Source organism: Gekko japonicus, unplaced genomic scaffold (assembly GCF_001447785.1).
Source record: "Gekko japonicus isolate JY-2015 unplaced genomic scaffold, Gekko_japonicus_V1.1 scaffold8, whole genome shotgun sequence".
Lineage (NCBI taxonomy): Eukaryota > Metazoa > Chordata > Lepidosauria > Squamata > Gekkonidae > Gekko > Gekko japonicus.
The window spans coordinates 1,117,837-1,133,667 of NW_015167057.1; the positions used below are offsets into that span (position 1 = coordinate 1,117,837).

Below are 15,831 nucleotides of genomic sequence, written 5' to 3' on the forward strand. Positions count from 1 at the left end.
AGCGGCGGCGGCAGCGAGCCTGGCTGCAGAGCATTTCCTGCGCATGCGCAGGAAACGCTCTGTCAGTTTCGGGGGGATTTAAATATCCCCCTGATATTTTTTGGGGGGTTAGATTTTTGTGCACACCTGGGGCCCACCCCACGTGTGCACAAAACTCTCCCTCCCCCCCAGCTGACCCCGGTGCGCGGATTTAGGTATCCGCACACCAGGGGGCGACTTCAGTATTAGATATATAGATGCTCTCCGGGCTTTTCTGCATTCTCATCACTTGTGTGTCCCTTTATTGCATCAAGTTTTTTAAAAAAATTCTGCATATGTTTTGCTCCTGTTGATCAATGCAGTGTGGCAATTTAAATAACCAAAATAGAGCTTAAGCAAACAAGTACATTAAGCCCTGCCCCAGTCCGGTCCTGGAGCCCCAAGGCAGCTGCTTGGACAAGGCCACAAACTGAGGGCCAAGAGGTTTAGACTGACCCACCACAGGCCTCAGCCTCCTTGTTGCCCCAGGCCTGCAGACAAAAGAGATTTGAATCCGAAAGATGTAGGTAAAGTGTGGGTTCGTGGCGGCTAGGCAGTATTTGAGACTGTGTACAGCAGGGATCCCCAAACTTTTTGAGCCTGTGGGAACACTTTGAATTCTGACCGAGTGTGGTGGGCGTAGCAACAAAATGGCTGCCGCTGGAGCCAGCCACAAAACGATGGCCACCTCTGAACTTCATTAACAGTGTAGGATCCTTGTGCTGGGGTGGCAGCTGCTGCCGAAACAGCATTTTGAAAGACATCTGCTCAACCAATCAAACCTCCAGTGGCCAATCAGAAGACTTGCTCGGCAAAAGCCCCGCCTAGCCCAACCCACTTCCTAAAAACAATCCGCGGGCACCAGAAAAGATGTCGGTGGGTGCCCTGTATTGCATACCTAGTGTTTAAATTATGTGCTTTATTTGGTTAGATGCTGCACTTTGTGGTGCCTGAGTCCACTCTGGGGAATTTGGAAGTGTTTGGATTTCGTTTCAGCTTACTTCCAGTATTCAAGTCTAGCCAGATGTTCCCTGCCCTGGAGGCAGTGGATGGGGTTTAGGTTTTCTTGCCCCTCAGGGTGCAGTTTCATTTCAAAAACAGACATCTCCACCAATCCTCCCTCTAAGCTGTGTTCTACTTTGTGAGCTACCGGCATTAAAGCTGTGAGCGAGCGATTTGGCTACTGCATAAATGAGTTTGTTCTGGAGCCATACTTCCCGAGCTAAGACAAAAATGTGTGAGCTGGAGGCTAAAAAACTGTGAACTAGCTCACGCTAACTCAGCTTAGAGGGGACACTGATCTTCCCGCTTTACAGATGAAGAGGTTGACCCGGATACCCAAAGATGATCCACCTGGGTTGCAAACTTAAAAAAAAAAAGTTTCCTATCTGCTTTCCTTCAGAGTAACCCTGGAGTGCCTTGGTGGTCTCCCCTCCAAATACTAACCGAAGCCAGCCCTGCTTAGCTTCCAAGACCTGAACAAGATCAAGCTATCTTGATTAACCAGCTGTGCTACCCTGTAATACATAAGAACATCCATACAGTGCAGCAGTATTTTGCCTCTCTCCTCCATAGACATATAACACACGCATGCTACCACACATGCACTATCAGCCGTGTCTTTCTCTCTTACACACATGCAACAGTAAGCACAAATAAACCACAGCCTTTCCCATCCCTCTTATGATCTTCTGCAAGGCTGCTCAATCTGGTAACGGTCATTTTACTGTTGAGAGGAGACTCCATCATGGTAGGGTCCAGCAGACGTTTGCCATCTCTGCTCATTCACAAGTCTGACCTCGGAAACCCTGAGTGATCGGTATTGCACAATCTGCCAGTAGATGATTTTCCACTGAAACACCGGGTTTTGAAATTCTCATAACTTTAGAAATACGCAACAGATTTTTTTTACCGGACATGGGGAGGGGGAAGGCTCCTGGGATATTTTTTCGAATATTTAATGCAGTCTAAATTGAGCTCAGCAGTTCAAGACCCGGGTGCTGCAAGACAGAGTGAGCTCCCGTCCAGCTCCTGCCAACCTAGCAGTTCGAAAGCAAGAAATTGCAAGTAGATAAATAGGTACCGCTTTGGTGGGAAGGTAACAGCGTTCCGTGCGCTTTGGTGTTTAGTCATGCCGGCCACATGACCACGGAAACGTCTTCGGACAGCGCTGGCTCTTCGGCTTTGAAACGGAGATGAGCACCGCAACCCTAGAGTCGGATTCGACTGGCTTTCGAGCAAGGGAAACCTTTACCTTTACTAAATTGGCAGGAGGAGAAATGGAAGGAAAGATCCGGAAGAGCAGAAAAAATGGATGCAATGGCAACCCAGCAGTTCACAGCAAAATTTCTCAACTAATGCAGTCATTTTTCATTGGATTCCCCCCTCCCCCCCAAATGTGGCCAGGTTATATAATTTTGCAAGACCTCATTATATAAGGAATAGAAGTTCCATGCTGTGGTAATGGTAGACCAGTTTGGTGTAGTGGTTAAGTGTGCAGACTCTAATCTGGGAGAACCGGGTTTGATTCCCCACTCCTCCACTCGCAGCTGCTGGATGACCTTGGGCAAGCCATAGTTCTGGCACAGCTGCTCTTGAAAAAGAGCAGTTTCTATCAGAGCTCTCTCAGCCCCACCTACCTCACAGGCAGTCTGTTGTGGGAAGGGGGAGGGAAGGGAATTTATAAGCCGCTATGAGACTCCTTTGGGTAGTGAAGGGCAGGGTATAAATCCAATCTCCTCCTCCTCCTCCTCCTCCACTGGAAAAGTAAGGTACCTTAACTCTTACAACTTTTCTTTGCGGTTGTGTAATGCCGTCCCCTGACCTGGATGGCCCAGGCTAGCCTGGTCTTGTCAGATCTCAGAAGCTAAGCAGGGTCGGCCCTGGGTGAGTGCTTGGAGGGGAGACCACCCACCCAGGAGGTCCAGGGTTGCTATGCAGAGGCAGGCGAACCACCTCTGCTCATCTCTTGCCTCAAAAACCCCATAAGGGGTCACCATAAGTGGGCAATGCTCCCTCTAAGCTGTGGAGTCTTGTGAGCGAAAATTCTACTTTGTGAGCAACTGGCGTAAAAGTCGTGAGTGAGCAATTTCGCTACTGCATAAATGAGTTTGCTCTGGAGCCCTCCTTCCCGAGCTAAGATAAAAAAATGTGTGAGCCAGATGCTAAAAAGCTGTGAGCTTAGCTCACAATAACTCAGCTTAGAGGGAACACTGGCTGTGACTTGGTGGCACCTTCTACCCTGTAACACGATGGCATCTTCCACCCCAAGTATTTCAGATTCCATCCACTAGGAGGCATCATCAAGCCAGCGCTTGAATTGTAGAACTTAATTGGGGGGGGGGCGCCCTTTGGTTAAAAAAAATACTACTTGTGTGTGTGTTTGCATTAAAAATAGAAAACTGACTCATGCCAGGTCTTCCAGCTTATCACTGCCCTTGATGGAGGTTTGGGGAGATCAAAACGGATGTAGATTACCAGTTCTTGAACTTTATTTGTGTTTGGCCTTGGAGCTTCTCCTGGAATATTTGCAGCGGTAATAAACAGAGTATACGTGAACTTGTGTCGTCCCCCCCCCCCACTGAAGAGCTCCAGTCAGCCCTCATCAATCTAGAAGAACCTTCTAAACCGAGGCCACTGCTTAAAGCAGGCTTGGTCTGGTTTCGGTTCCAGAGGGGTGTAAACTGTCTTACGTCTGTCATAGCAGAACAGCAAAGGAGTCCAGTGGCACCTTAAAGAGTAACAGCATTTATTCCAGTGCAAACCATTATGAGTCAGAACTAACTTCCTCAAAGGCAGCGAAAGAAAGAAAACAACGTTTTGTCATTTTTAGCGCAGAACATTACTGAACGGGGTGTGGATTTGAGCAGAAAGAAGCCTGATCTCGTCCATCAGGTGTCCTCGCTCTGTATAGTACAGGCTTGAACGGTTCATGTTGTTGCTGTGCTTTTTTGGGGGGGGATTATTTTTTTTGGGTATTTTTGTTTATATGTGTGTGTGTGAGTGTGTGTGTGCACCTGGAAGTCACGGCGACCTCTGGTGACTGACCCCTACTGGGGGCCTGGAGGATATTCGGAGAGGTGTCTGAATGCAGCCTTTTTGTATTCCAAGGAGGTCTCCCTTCCAAGTACTAGCCAGAGCAGACCCTGCTCAGCTTCTGGGAGGTGATGAGATCAGGCTTGCCTGGGCTACTCAGGTCAGGGCGTGTTGTTGCTGTTCTTGATGGGTGATGAGAGAGGTCAGACATTCTAGCTTCAGGCGCTAAAGATAAAAACTCTAGTAAAGTAAGGCAAAGGCAGATTTCTCAAGGGAGAATTGTTCTGAATGGAAAGGATTATGCCGTGCTGCAATGGGTTTACAACAGTTGACTTAAGCTTCTAAAATTCACCTAAGTCACTTTTTGCATAAGTGTGTGTGTGTGTGTGTGTGGGTAGGGAATGGATCTGGTGCAGCCATAACTTCCACTTTCTCTTCCCCCTCGCTTTTAATGACGGAAGGATTTTCTCGGCAACGCTTTTGATGGGTAAACCTTCACACTTTTCTGAACACCTTTCTGGCCTGGAGAGGTCCATTCCCAGGACTCGGCACAGGAACATGCGCAATAGTAAATGCACTTGAGGGTCTGCAGCATTCTTCTTTACCCTTGTGAGCAGCCACGGGGCCTGTTCCCCATCAGGCAGAACTGCCCCCTGCTCTTTGGGCTGGAGGAGTACTTTGCACTGTGTAGTACAGCAAGCTTCAGTGCTGGACAGGATAGACGGTTGGGAAGTATAGGTACTCCTGCCCACTGTCAGGATTTCAGAGTTCATGCTTTCTTCTCTGAGTCTCCGGGGGGGGGGAGAATTTGGGGGCGAGGGGCCGTCAGAAGTAAGGAACAAGTCATTTTCTGCAGAACTCGAGTGGCTTCTGGCTTTTAGTTCCACCTCGAGGCCACTGGCCTGCCAGGCGGAGCCACACACTGCCAGTTTGGACCGAGAGGAAAACAAGTCATTTATAATTCCCGTTTTGGGGTGGGGAGACAGAGCAATGACTTCTTCCTGATAGTCCGTATTTTTGTGTTTCTAACTGGGAAGATGTAACACCCGAGCCCCATATTCACCCCACCCCTTCATTCCTTCCTCTCTCTCTCTCTCTCTCTCTCTCTCTCTCTCTCTCTCTCTCTCTCTTTTGGCAAGGCACGTGGAGAAGAAAGGCAGGAATAAAAATCAAAAATCAAATCAAATTTATTATTACGGCCAATTGACCAGCAGCGCAGTAAAATAGTGCAATCACAGACAGTCACAAACACTCACAGACAATAGTACAATTATAGTACAAGCCACAACCTCCTATTAAAACCGTAATTCTATTTCCCAAATTCTAAGTCTTGTCTAAAATTCTCCTCAGCCTGTGCTTTCTGTTAAAAACTTTTGCTTATTTATTACTAAAAAACAATATGTTGCTACTACCAGAGTTACCGACTTCTTGGTGTCTTCCAATAATATTTCAGCGGCATAGTATCTGCAGATTTCAAGTAATTGTCCAAGGGTTTAAATTGGGCAAGTAAAGGAAAAAGTAGCTGGTGTCTCTCTCTACCATAGAGTTTACAGTGTAAAAGAATGCGTGTGATTGTTTCAACTTCTTTATCTGCACATAAACAGCATCTTTGATGGATAAGTCAACGGAGATACCTTCCTTGCAGTAAGAAGGGAAGGCATCAAAACGCGCAGGAGTAAAAAAATAATGCGCTGTAGCTAAAGCAATCCAGATGCCTCTAAGTGTCTTCCCTTGTGCTCTGTCAGGGAAGTTATATTGGGAAGGCGCCATATAAATAAGAGCCAGTTTGGTGTAGTGGTTAAAAGCGCGGACTGTAATCTGGGAGAACCGGGTTTGATTCCCCAGTCCTCCACTTGCAGTTGCTGGATGACCTTGGGCAAGGCATAGTTTTGTCAGAGCTGTTCTCTCAAGGGCAGTCCTCGAAAGGGCTCTCTCAGCCCCACTACCTCACAATGTGTCTGTTATGGGGCAGGGAAGGGAAAGGAGATTGTAAGCCACTCTGAGACTCCTTTGGGTAGTGAAGGGTGGGGTATAAATCCAATCTCTTTCCTCCTTCTTAAATATGTCAGGTTTTACTCAAGTGGGATTCTCTTCCTCCGCTGAAAGCCGGGGTGTCTCTGGTGAAGGCACAGGCTGGGGATGTGCGTGCATGCAGACGGAATCCTTCTAACGAGCCTCTCTTTGTCTCTGGGCAGGTCCTGAGCCATGGCGGTGTGGATCCAAGCGCAGCAGCTGCAGGGAGATGCCCTGCGGCAGATGCAAGCCCTTTATGGACAGCACTTCCCCATTGAGGTCCGCCATTACCTTTCACAGTGGATCGAGAGCCAACCATGGTAGGTGAGCCTTGAGGTTTGGGTGTCCAAGGCTACCTTCAGTCTTGTCACAGGTTAGGGTGAGACGGAGGTCATACGGAGGGTAGTGAATGCTACTTCGTTCCGCGTCTCCCCCACTCCCAAGCTGCCTTTGTTTTCTAGGCAAGGTGTCTGCCTGCTTGCTGTACTTTCCAAGTTGTCCCTGATCTGACCCAGGTGTTTTGAGGGCTTGCTCGTAATCCTTTCAGTACCCACCTTGTTGCTACTGGAACTTCCTACAGTTGTGCCTTTTGGTTGCTGGAGACTATTATCAGTGCCTCCTTTAGTTCCTGGAATGTCAGTGCCAAGAGGCAGCATCACGGGAAGGCCTCGGCCTCTCTGCCCTGTTGTTGGCCGTCCAGAGAAACTGGTTGGCCACTGTGTGAGACAGGAGGCTGGGCTAGATGGACCACTGGTCTGATCCAGCAGGGCTCTTCTTATGTTCTTATCGAGGAAGGCCTCAGACTCCATGCCCTGCTGTTGGTCCTCCAGAGTAACTGGTTGGCCGCTGTGTAACATGTGATGCTGGACTAGATGGACCACTGGTTTGATCCAGTAGGGCTGTGCTTACATTCTTAAGCAACTTCCCTTTTTGTTTTTGGCAATGTTGGGATAGCATTCCTTCTTTGAGAATATTGTTTTCTCCTCTAGTCAGCATCTTGAGCTCTAAGGGCCCATGGAAAAGAGCCTCTACCTCTGAACTCTCCCAACAGCCAGCTGCCTCTTCCAATAAGAATCAAACGTTCGGATCATCTCCAAACGCCCCCTGTGTGAGAATACAGAGCATCACTGCCCCCAGACAGAGTGTTCCATCTATACCTTGGTGGCTAATAGCCACTGATGGACCTCTGCTCCAGATGTTTAACCAGTTCCCCCCTTGAAACTGTCCGTGCTTGTAGCCGCCACCGCTTCCTACGGCAGCAAATTCCACCTGTTAACTACTCTCTGGGTGAAGAAGTCCTTCCTTTTATTCCTCATTAATTTCATGGAGTTCTTGAAACATCCAGTGTGACATCTTTATGCAACCCCAGTTGCCCTCCCTGTCAGTGATAAAGGGTGAACTTCTGGTGCCCGCCTGTGAGTGGTTGCATTTGTCCCAGGGGGCTCCAGGGACTCTGACTGTTACTTGAAAGTCCGAGAGGCGGCAAAGCTTGCTGCCCCGCCTTCTCCTTTTGGGATAGGGGCACACAGACAGGCAGGAGTGGGAACTCACACATGCGCACTCGCTCTGTGCCCTCCACTGGCAGGGACTCCATCGACATGGACAATCCCCAGGAGGGTGCCAAAGCCACACAGCTGCTGGAGGGGCTGATCCAGGAGTTGCAGAAGAAGGCGGACCACCAGGTGGGCGAAGATGGCTTCCTTCTGAAGATCAAGCTGGGCCACTATGCCACGCAATTGCAGGTAGGTGGCGGCAGCGGGGAGGGGGCGAGGGGAGTGGAGATTTGGGGGACGGCGGACGGATGTCGTGCAGGTGGTTCTTCATGAGGGCTGCTGCTCCCCACTTCCCCTGTCCCGAAGCCGCGGGTCCTTCATTCTTCCTTTCTGTGCAGAACATGTACGAACGTTGCCCTATGGAGCTGGTACGCTGCATCCGACATATCCTCTACCACGAGCAGCGCCTGGTGCGAGAGGCCACAGATGTGAGTGTGGAGTATCCGTTGAGAAGGGGGGGTCTACATGACATTTTTTTCTACCTTCTATAAGACCCATGTGGGCCAGGAGGTGGCTACTGGGCAGTTATCTCTTGTGTGTCTCCCTCTGGTGTAGCGGTTAAGAGCAGCGGACTCTAATCCGGGAGAACCGGGTTTGATTCCCTGCTCCTCCACGTGCAGCTGCTGGTGTGACCTTGGGTCAGTCACTAGTTCTCTCAGAGCTGTTCTCTCACAAGCAGTCCTTGAAAGCTGTCTCAGCCCCACCTGACTCACACAGTGTCTGTTGTGGGGAGGGGAAGGGAAAGGAGATGGTAAGCCGTGTTCCCTCTAAGCTGAGTTAGTGTGAGCTAGGCTCACAGTTTTTTAGCCTGCGGCTCACACATTTTCGTCTTAGCTCAGGAAGGATGGCTCCAGTATGCGGTATGCATAAGCCAAATCGCCTGCTCACAACTTTAATGCCAATAGCTCACCAAGTAGCATTTTTGCTCGCAAGTCTCCACAGCTTAGAGGTAGCATTGATTGTAAGCCTTCTGGTAGTGAAGGGCAGGGTATAAATCCAATCTCCTCCTCCTCCTTCCTGCCCATTTCCTCAGAGCCCCTCCCAAGTTAGCAGTCCGGCCGACGCCCTCTCCCAGAAGCACCTGCAGATCAACCAGACCTTTGAGGAGCTGCGCTTGGTCACACAGGATACCGAGAACCAGCTGAAAAAGCTTCAGCAGACGCAGGAATTCTTCATTATCCAGTACCAAGAGAGCCTTCGCCTACAAGGTGCGTGTTGGGGTAGGAGGGGAGAGGTGCGGGGTAACAGTACGCAGCCTTCCTTCTCCCGCATTGTCCAACCCACCAGCTGAGATCCCCTTCTACAATCCTGGCTCTCTGTCCCTCCACCTGTTGAAGGGAGGCGGGTGGTGACCAGAAGCAGGGGGTTTTCCCCCCACGTCAGCATCTCTCCTGTAGTAGCCCTAGTAGCCCGGACTTGCTGGATCTCCTCGGAGCTCAGGAGCTAAGCGGGATTGGTACCCGGATGAAAGCCCACCGAGGAAGACCAGGGCCGCTGTGCCCAGGAAGATGATGGCCAACCACCTCTGCTTATCTCTTGCTTGGAAAACCCACATGAGACGGAACTTCATGGGGTCGCTCTTGGAGTGCTCTCCTCCTCCAAAGGGTCACCTGCACCTACTTTGTGTTCTTTTAGGTGCCAGGCCAAAATGTTTCTTATTTTACCCAGGCTTTTGACGAACGGGTTTCTCTTTGGTGGTTTCCATGGTCTGATCCTACCCTGAGGACGATCTTTTCAGTATCGTTTTAGACTGTTTTTATTTACGTTCCTTGACGGCTTTTATTTTAACTGGCTGGGATTGTTTTTATGGATCTGCTTTTATTTACTATTGGTGTCGTGGTTGAGTGTGCGGACTCTAATCTGGGAGAACCGGGTTTGATTCCCCACTCCTCCACTTGCACCTGGCTGCATGACCTTGGGCAAGCCATAGTTCTATCAGAGCTGTCCTGGAAAGAGCTCACGCAGCCCCACCTACCTCACAGGGTGTCTGTTGTGGGGAGGGGAAGGGAAAGGAGTTTGTAAGCCACTTTGAGACTCCGAGTGAAGGGCAGGGTATAAATCCAGTCTCCTCCTCCTCCTCCTCTTCTTCTTCTTTGTTTTATTGTCCTGAGGGGTTTTGTTTAATCGTCAACATTGTGAACTGGCCTCCAGAAGGTCTGGAGAGGGGGCAGGCGGATTTTCTGAACGTGCTCTGTCCTTTGTTACCCTGGTCTCTTCCAGGGTTCTGATGAGCCGCTGAAGGGTGGATAAGAAGGCATCTCCTTCTGACATAACTGGGTGTATCCCTGATCTGGATAGCCCAGGCTAGCCCGATCTCGTCAGATCTCGGAAGTAAAGTGGGGTCGCCCCTAGCTAGTATTTGAACGGGCGACCTCCAAGGAATACCGTGATGCAGAGTCAGGCGATGGCAAATCACCTCTGAAACGTCTCTTGCCATAACCCCCCCCCACAAGACTAGCTCGCCACCTAGTGGTGCATATTTCTAAAAGAGCTAGAACATCTGGCTGCCAGACAATCTTAGGATCTCCTGGCTGTGTTACACTCCCTGCCATATGATGATAATGATTTTTATTGGGTGTAAGAGGTGACTGAGGTGAAGCTTGATTCTTTCGCCTTCCCCCTCCCAGCCCAGTTTACTCAGCTCTCCCAGCTGAGCCCCCAGGAGCGCATGGCCCGTGAGCCCAATTTGCAGCAGAAGAAGGCATCGTTGGAGGCATGGTTGCACCGCGAGGCCCAGACACTACAGCAGTATCGCGTGGTGAGCACTGCTTTACCCAGCTCCTTGTTCCCTTTTCCTTCTCCCCATTTAGCCTTGTGCTGTGAGCTGAAAAAAGCACAGAGGGACAGGGCAACCGAGATGATTAGGAGGTTAGAGCACCTTCCCTATGAGGAAAGGCTGAACAGTCTGGGACTTTTCCATTTAGAAAAAAGACAACTGGGAGGGGGGGCGTGATAGAGATTTACAAAACTATGGATGGGGTGGAGAGAGTTGACCAAGAGAACTCCCCCCCCCATCCAAATACTAGAACTTGAGGGCATCCACTGACGCTGATGGGCAGTAGGTTCAGGATGGACTAAAAGAAATAGTACTTTACACAGAGGGTGATTAAAATGTGGAATTGCTGCCGGGGGATGTAGTGAGGGCCACAGGAGTAAACAAATTCAAAAGGGGATTAGAGAGATTCGTGGCGGATATGTTTATCGGTGGCCAGGAGCCACGGTGACTGAGGGGAACCTCCACATTCAAAGGCATTAAGCCTCTGAATCCAAGAGCCAGGTGAGGCAAGATCAGGGGAAGGCCTCGGCCTCTGTGCCCTGTTGTTGGCTGTCCAGAGGAACTGGTTGGCCACTGTGTGAGACAGGGGGCTGGACTGGACGGACCGCTGGTCTGATCCAGCAGGGCTCTTCTTATGTTCTTATTAGGGGAAGGCCTCAGCCTCTATGCCCTGTTGTTGGCTGTCCAGAGGAACTGGTTGGCCACTGTGTGAGACAGGGGGCTGGACTGGACGGACCGCTGGTCTGATCCAGCAGGGCTCTTCTTATGTTCTTATTAGGGGAAGGCCTCAGCCTCTATGCCCTGTTGTTGGCTGTCCAGAGGAACTGGTTGGCCACTGTGTGAGACAGGAGGCTGGACTAGATGGAACGCTGGTCTGATCAGCAAGGGTTTTCTTATGTTCTTATGCCCTTTCCCTCTGTCTCCCAATCTTGTCCTCCTCCTTCAGGAGCTGGCTGAAAAGCACCAACAGACCCTGGCCCTGCTCCGCAAACAGCAGACGATCATCCTGGATGACGAGCTGATCCAGTGGAAGAGGCGGCAGCAGCTAGCAGGGAATGGTGGGCCTCCCGAGGGCCCCTTAGATGGGCTGCAAGCCTGGTGGGTAGCCGTGGTGTTGGGGAGAGGGCACTGAGGGCAAAAGAGGGGATGGGGGTCTCCCAGCTTGCCCTGCATGCTTCGTGTTTGAACTGAGCCAAACAGTGGGTACTGTCAGGACCAGTGTTCCCTCTAAGCTGAGTTAGTGTGAGCTGGCTCACAGTTTTTTAGCCTCTGGCTCACACATTTTTGTCTCAGCTCGGGAAGGATGGCTCCAGAGCAAACTCATTTATGCAGTAGCCAAATCGCTTGCTGACAACTTTAATGCCAGTAGCTCGCAAAGTAGAATTTTTGGTCACAAGACTCCACAGCTTAGAGGCAGCAGTGGTAAAGATTTAACAACTTTTACTCCAGATTGGGCTTTTGTGAGCTGGAGCTCACTTGACCAACACGGCTGCCCTGCTGGAAATGTCTGAACCCAGCCGGATTCTGCCTTCTCGGGTGTTTCCCGTGGAGAACTGCAGGCCCTCGTCCCGAGCAGTCTGCATATAAGGCCACCGAGTTTTGTGCTTAGTATAACAACATCCGTCACTGTGTCATTTTCTGTCCCGCCATCCCAGTGCTAACTCAGGTTCAGGTTACATTGATTGTTGATTCAGCCGTTGGCCTTTACAGTATTGTCCATAAAAATAAACTGCAACCGCAATCAGGTAATCAAATAAAAACACAATTATAGTGGCATGCAGTTAATATATCAAGTAATTCGAAGGGATCCTCTTACTGTATCACGTTTCTTTTTATAGCATTATTGCAAGACAGCATTAATGTGCAGCTTGCTTAGTGTCCTGCCATAGCTGGAGGGCAGATGTGAGCGAGCGCAGTTGGTACCTAGGGGCGCTACCACATTGCAGCCTTTTTGCAGAATCCCTTTTCCTACTTTTCAGCAGACCTGGAAAAGGGCACAGGACTAAGAGAATTAAGATTTCCAGAAATGTTTACAGCATTGGGGGGGAGGGGGGGACCTAAATCTGTTTAGTTGCTGTAACAGAAAATACATCATGTATAACTGAGTTAGCCTATACAATTGTATTAATTAGCATATTTATGTAATTCAAAAAAGTAGATGCTTTATAGCAGGGGTGTCAAACATGCGGCCTGGGGGCTGGATCAGGCCCCTGGAGAGCTTCTATCAGGCCTGCAGTGGAACTGGCTGTCTCCTGCTTCTTCCAGTTTTGCTACTGCTGTATCATAGTGGCTTGCTTTGCCAGACTCTCTCAATCACTCAGGAGTGATAGATAGGCAAGCTTATGTTCCCTGAACTGGCTGAGGCTCCTCCCCCTCCCCCTTCCCTTTCCTCTTCCAGGGGGAGGGAGGGAACGAGCCAGAGCTTGCTTCCTGGCCAGACTGCCTCAGTCACACGGGAGAGAAAGGCAAGCCTTTCTTCCCTTCCATTGGCTGAGGCTCCTCCCCAAAGGGAGGGAGGGAAGGAGGGAGAGCTTGCTTTGCTTGGCTGCCTCAATCGCATGGGAGAAATACAAAGCCCATTGAAGTCAATGGGCTTAGACAGGTGTAATACTGCTTAGGATGGCTGTGTTAATTTTATATGAGCAATGTTGTGAATACACCAAGTACTAAAAAGAGAGAGAGAGAGAGAGAGAGAGAGAGAGAGAGAGAGAGAGAGAGAGAGAGAAGCCAGACGCTGCACCATAGACGATCTTAGCACATTTCATTCCTTTCAAACGAAGGGGAGTATATAATAAGAGGTTTTTTCCAGAGCTCCCCAAAATTTATTTTCTATTTCTCATTCCCAGAGAACAGTTCCTGGTACATCCTTATTCATAAATAAGTTTCTTTCTGCAGAGATCCTCCCCATATCTTACCTCTGTTTTCAGCCTGATTACTCCCTCTTTTCTCCCAGATGGCTGATTCCCTTGCCAGCAATGCTCCCTCTAAGCTGTGGAGTCTTGTGAGCAAAAATCCTACTTTGTGAGCTACTGGCATTAAAGTTCTGAGTGAGCGATTTGGCTACTGCATAAATTAGTTTGCTCCGGAGCCATCCTTCCTGCGCTAAGACAAAAATTTGTGAGCTGGAGGCTAAAAACCTGTGTGCTAGTTCACACTAACTCAGCTTAGAGGGAACACTGCTTGGCACTCATTGATAAACAGGCTGAAATACTGATTTTTCGCTCTGTAGCCAGCCAGGGTCATTGCTCGTACTCTCTTCTATTTTCCCACTTTTCTCCCCGAGGACATCAGGGCCCTGTGGAGTTTATTACAATTCCACAGGGCCTGCAAGATTGAGCTCTTCCACCAGGCATTCAAGGGAGAAGCCACATAGAACATCTTAATTTAAAATCAGAGCCTTACCCTGGAATTCTACCATCGGCTTATTGTTATTACTGACTGACACCTGTTATGGATAATACCCAGAAATTTGTTTGTTCGCCATCTGACATGCAATAACTATGCATAGCACTGCAGAATTGTTGTATGATTTCATCCTGTTTTTAAAGATTTTATGTAAGCCGGCCGGAGCCTGCCTAGGCGGGGAGGGTGGGGAATAAATCAAACAAGGTAAAGGTTTCCCTTGCTCGAAAGCCAGTCGAATCCGACTCTAGAGTTGCGGTGCTCATCTCCGTTTCCAAGCCGAAGAGCCAGCACTGTCCGAAGACATTTCTGTGGTCATGTGGCCGGCATGACTAAACGCCGAGGCGCATGGAACGCTGTTATCTTCCCACCGAAGTGGTACCTATTTATCTACTGCAAACAAATAAACATTCAGCCCCATCTCCATTTTATAATTATAAAATAACGATTCTAATTTCCTTGTTAATGTTAATAGCTTTGGGCTGACTACAAAGTGCAAAACCCATCCTTAAGTGCCTTCTGTCCCCAAGAAACCAAGAGCAGGTGATTTACATTAGATTTATGAATGCCCCAAAGAGCCAGAAGTAGTTAATTGAGGCGATAAAGGGGGATGGGAGCCCAACGAAACCTCCGTAGCGTTTTGAGTGGTTGCATGGGACAGCCTGATGCCACAGTTTTGTTTTCTTTCGTTTAAAAAATTGAAACGACGGAAGCACGACACAGAAGATACCGCAATGTATCTAACAGCAGTATCATTTGGCTTGTCCATGAGTTAATTGTGGCAATTCCACACTAAAAAAAGCTTAAATCCGGACAAGATTGCAGCAGTGATGATTTTTGGAGGCAAGGGATTTTAAGATAAGAAATAAACCCCACTGCTTTGGGGATTTGCATTGCAGGAGCAGCCAGAAGCAGTTATCCACACTGTTGTGTTTTCAGTGCCCCATAAGTCAACTGTGGATTGACTGTTCTTTCCACCACCACCGTGCATGTGTATACTTTATCCAAAGCAAGGATGTGGTCAGGATGTTTTGGCAGCCACCTGAGCATACCTGGGAGATGCCTTCTGGACTGGACATCTTTCCCCGTAGCCTCCTGACTGTTCCTGTTGGCCGCAGAGGATAGGACTCACGATAATGGGTTTAAGTTAAGGGTGGGAAAGTACCAGCTGGATATTAGGAGAAACTTTTTTACAGTAAGAGTTGTGCAACGGTGGAATCAGCTGCCTAGGGAGGTAGTGAGCTCCCCCTCCCTGGCAGTCTTTCAGCAGTAGCTGGACAAACACTTGTCAGGGATGCTCTAGGCTAGGGCGATCCTGCATTGAGCAGGGGGTTGGACCAGATGGCCTACATGGTCCAACTCTGTGATTCTATGATTCTTCTCTCCCCAGGTGTGAGAAGCTGGCGGAGATCATCTGCCAGAACCGGCAGCAAGTGCGTCGTGCCGAACACCTGTGCCAACAGCTGCCCATCCCTGGGCCTATTGAGGAGATGCTGGCAGAACTCAACAGCACCATCACTGACATCATTTCTGCCCTGGTCACTAGGTAACCGTCTGGGGGCGGGGCACTTGCCAGATTAGCTTTTCTGGGAAGAGACTGAGGACAGGCATCCTGTCGTTTGCTCAGGTCCAGCAGACTTTGTAGACCGTCCCACCTGTTCACGAACAGAAAGACACGTTTATCGAAATGTATTGGAGAACAGATACCACATCAGTAGCATACAGCTCTGGCTGTAAGCATGTAATCTCACGCTTACAGTTCGCACTTACAAACCTGGACGGGCCAGGTATTTTGACAAAACAAAAAAATCTAGTGGCACCTTAGAGAGTGACAGCTTGTATTTCAGTAGGAGCGGCTGTGGATCTCAGCCAACTTGGTCAGACAGACAGGTGATGGAAAATCGTACTGGGGGATTTTTTATGGGGCCGGTTGGAGAAGGGGACTCGAGGCTTGGTGTGAATAAAACGATGCGCTTTTCAAGTGTAAATCTCGAATTGACCGGGGGGGGGGGGGAGGGGTTTCAGAAGGGGCAG

The 15,831-nt window shown here is 49.4% G+C and overlaps 1 protein-coding gene across 1 annotated transcript in view; it reads left to right on the top strand.

Moving 5' to 3' along the window:
• The window catches only part of LOC107111494 (signal transducer and activator of transcription 5B), a 94,735-nt gene that overhangs the window by 61,667 nt on the left and 17,237 nt on the right, over window positions 1-15,831 (top strand). The window contains exons 2-8 of the mRNA XM_015412460.1: window positions 6,249-6,386; window positions 7,652-7,808; window positions 7,958-8,047; window positions 8,653-8,827; window positions 10,247-10,377; window positions 11,342-11,493; window positions 15,188-15,343. Coding sequence (XP_015267946.1) covers window positions 6,259-6,386; window positions 7,652-7,808; window positions 7,958-8,047; window positions 8,653-8,827; window positions 10,247-10,377; window positions 11,342-11,493; window positions 15,188-15,343 — 989 coding nt within the window. The 5' untranslated portion in view covers window positions 6,249-6,258. The remainder of the gene's footprint in view (window positions 1-6,248; window positions 6,387-7,651; window positions 7,809-7,957; window positions 8,048-8,652; window positions 8,828-10,246; window positions 10,378-11,341; window positions 11,494-15,187; window positions 15,344-15,831) is intronic.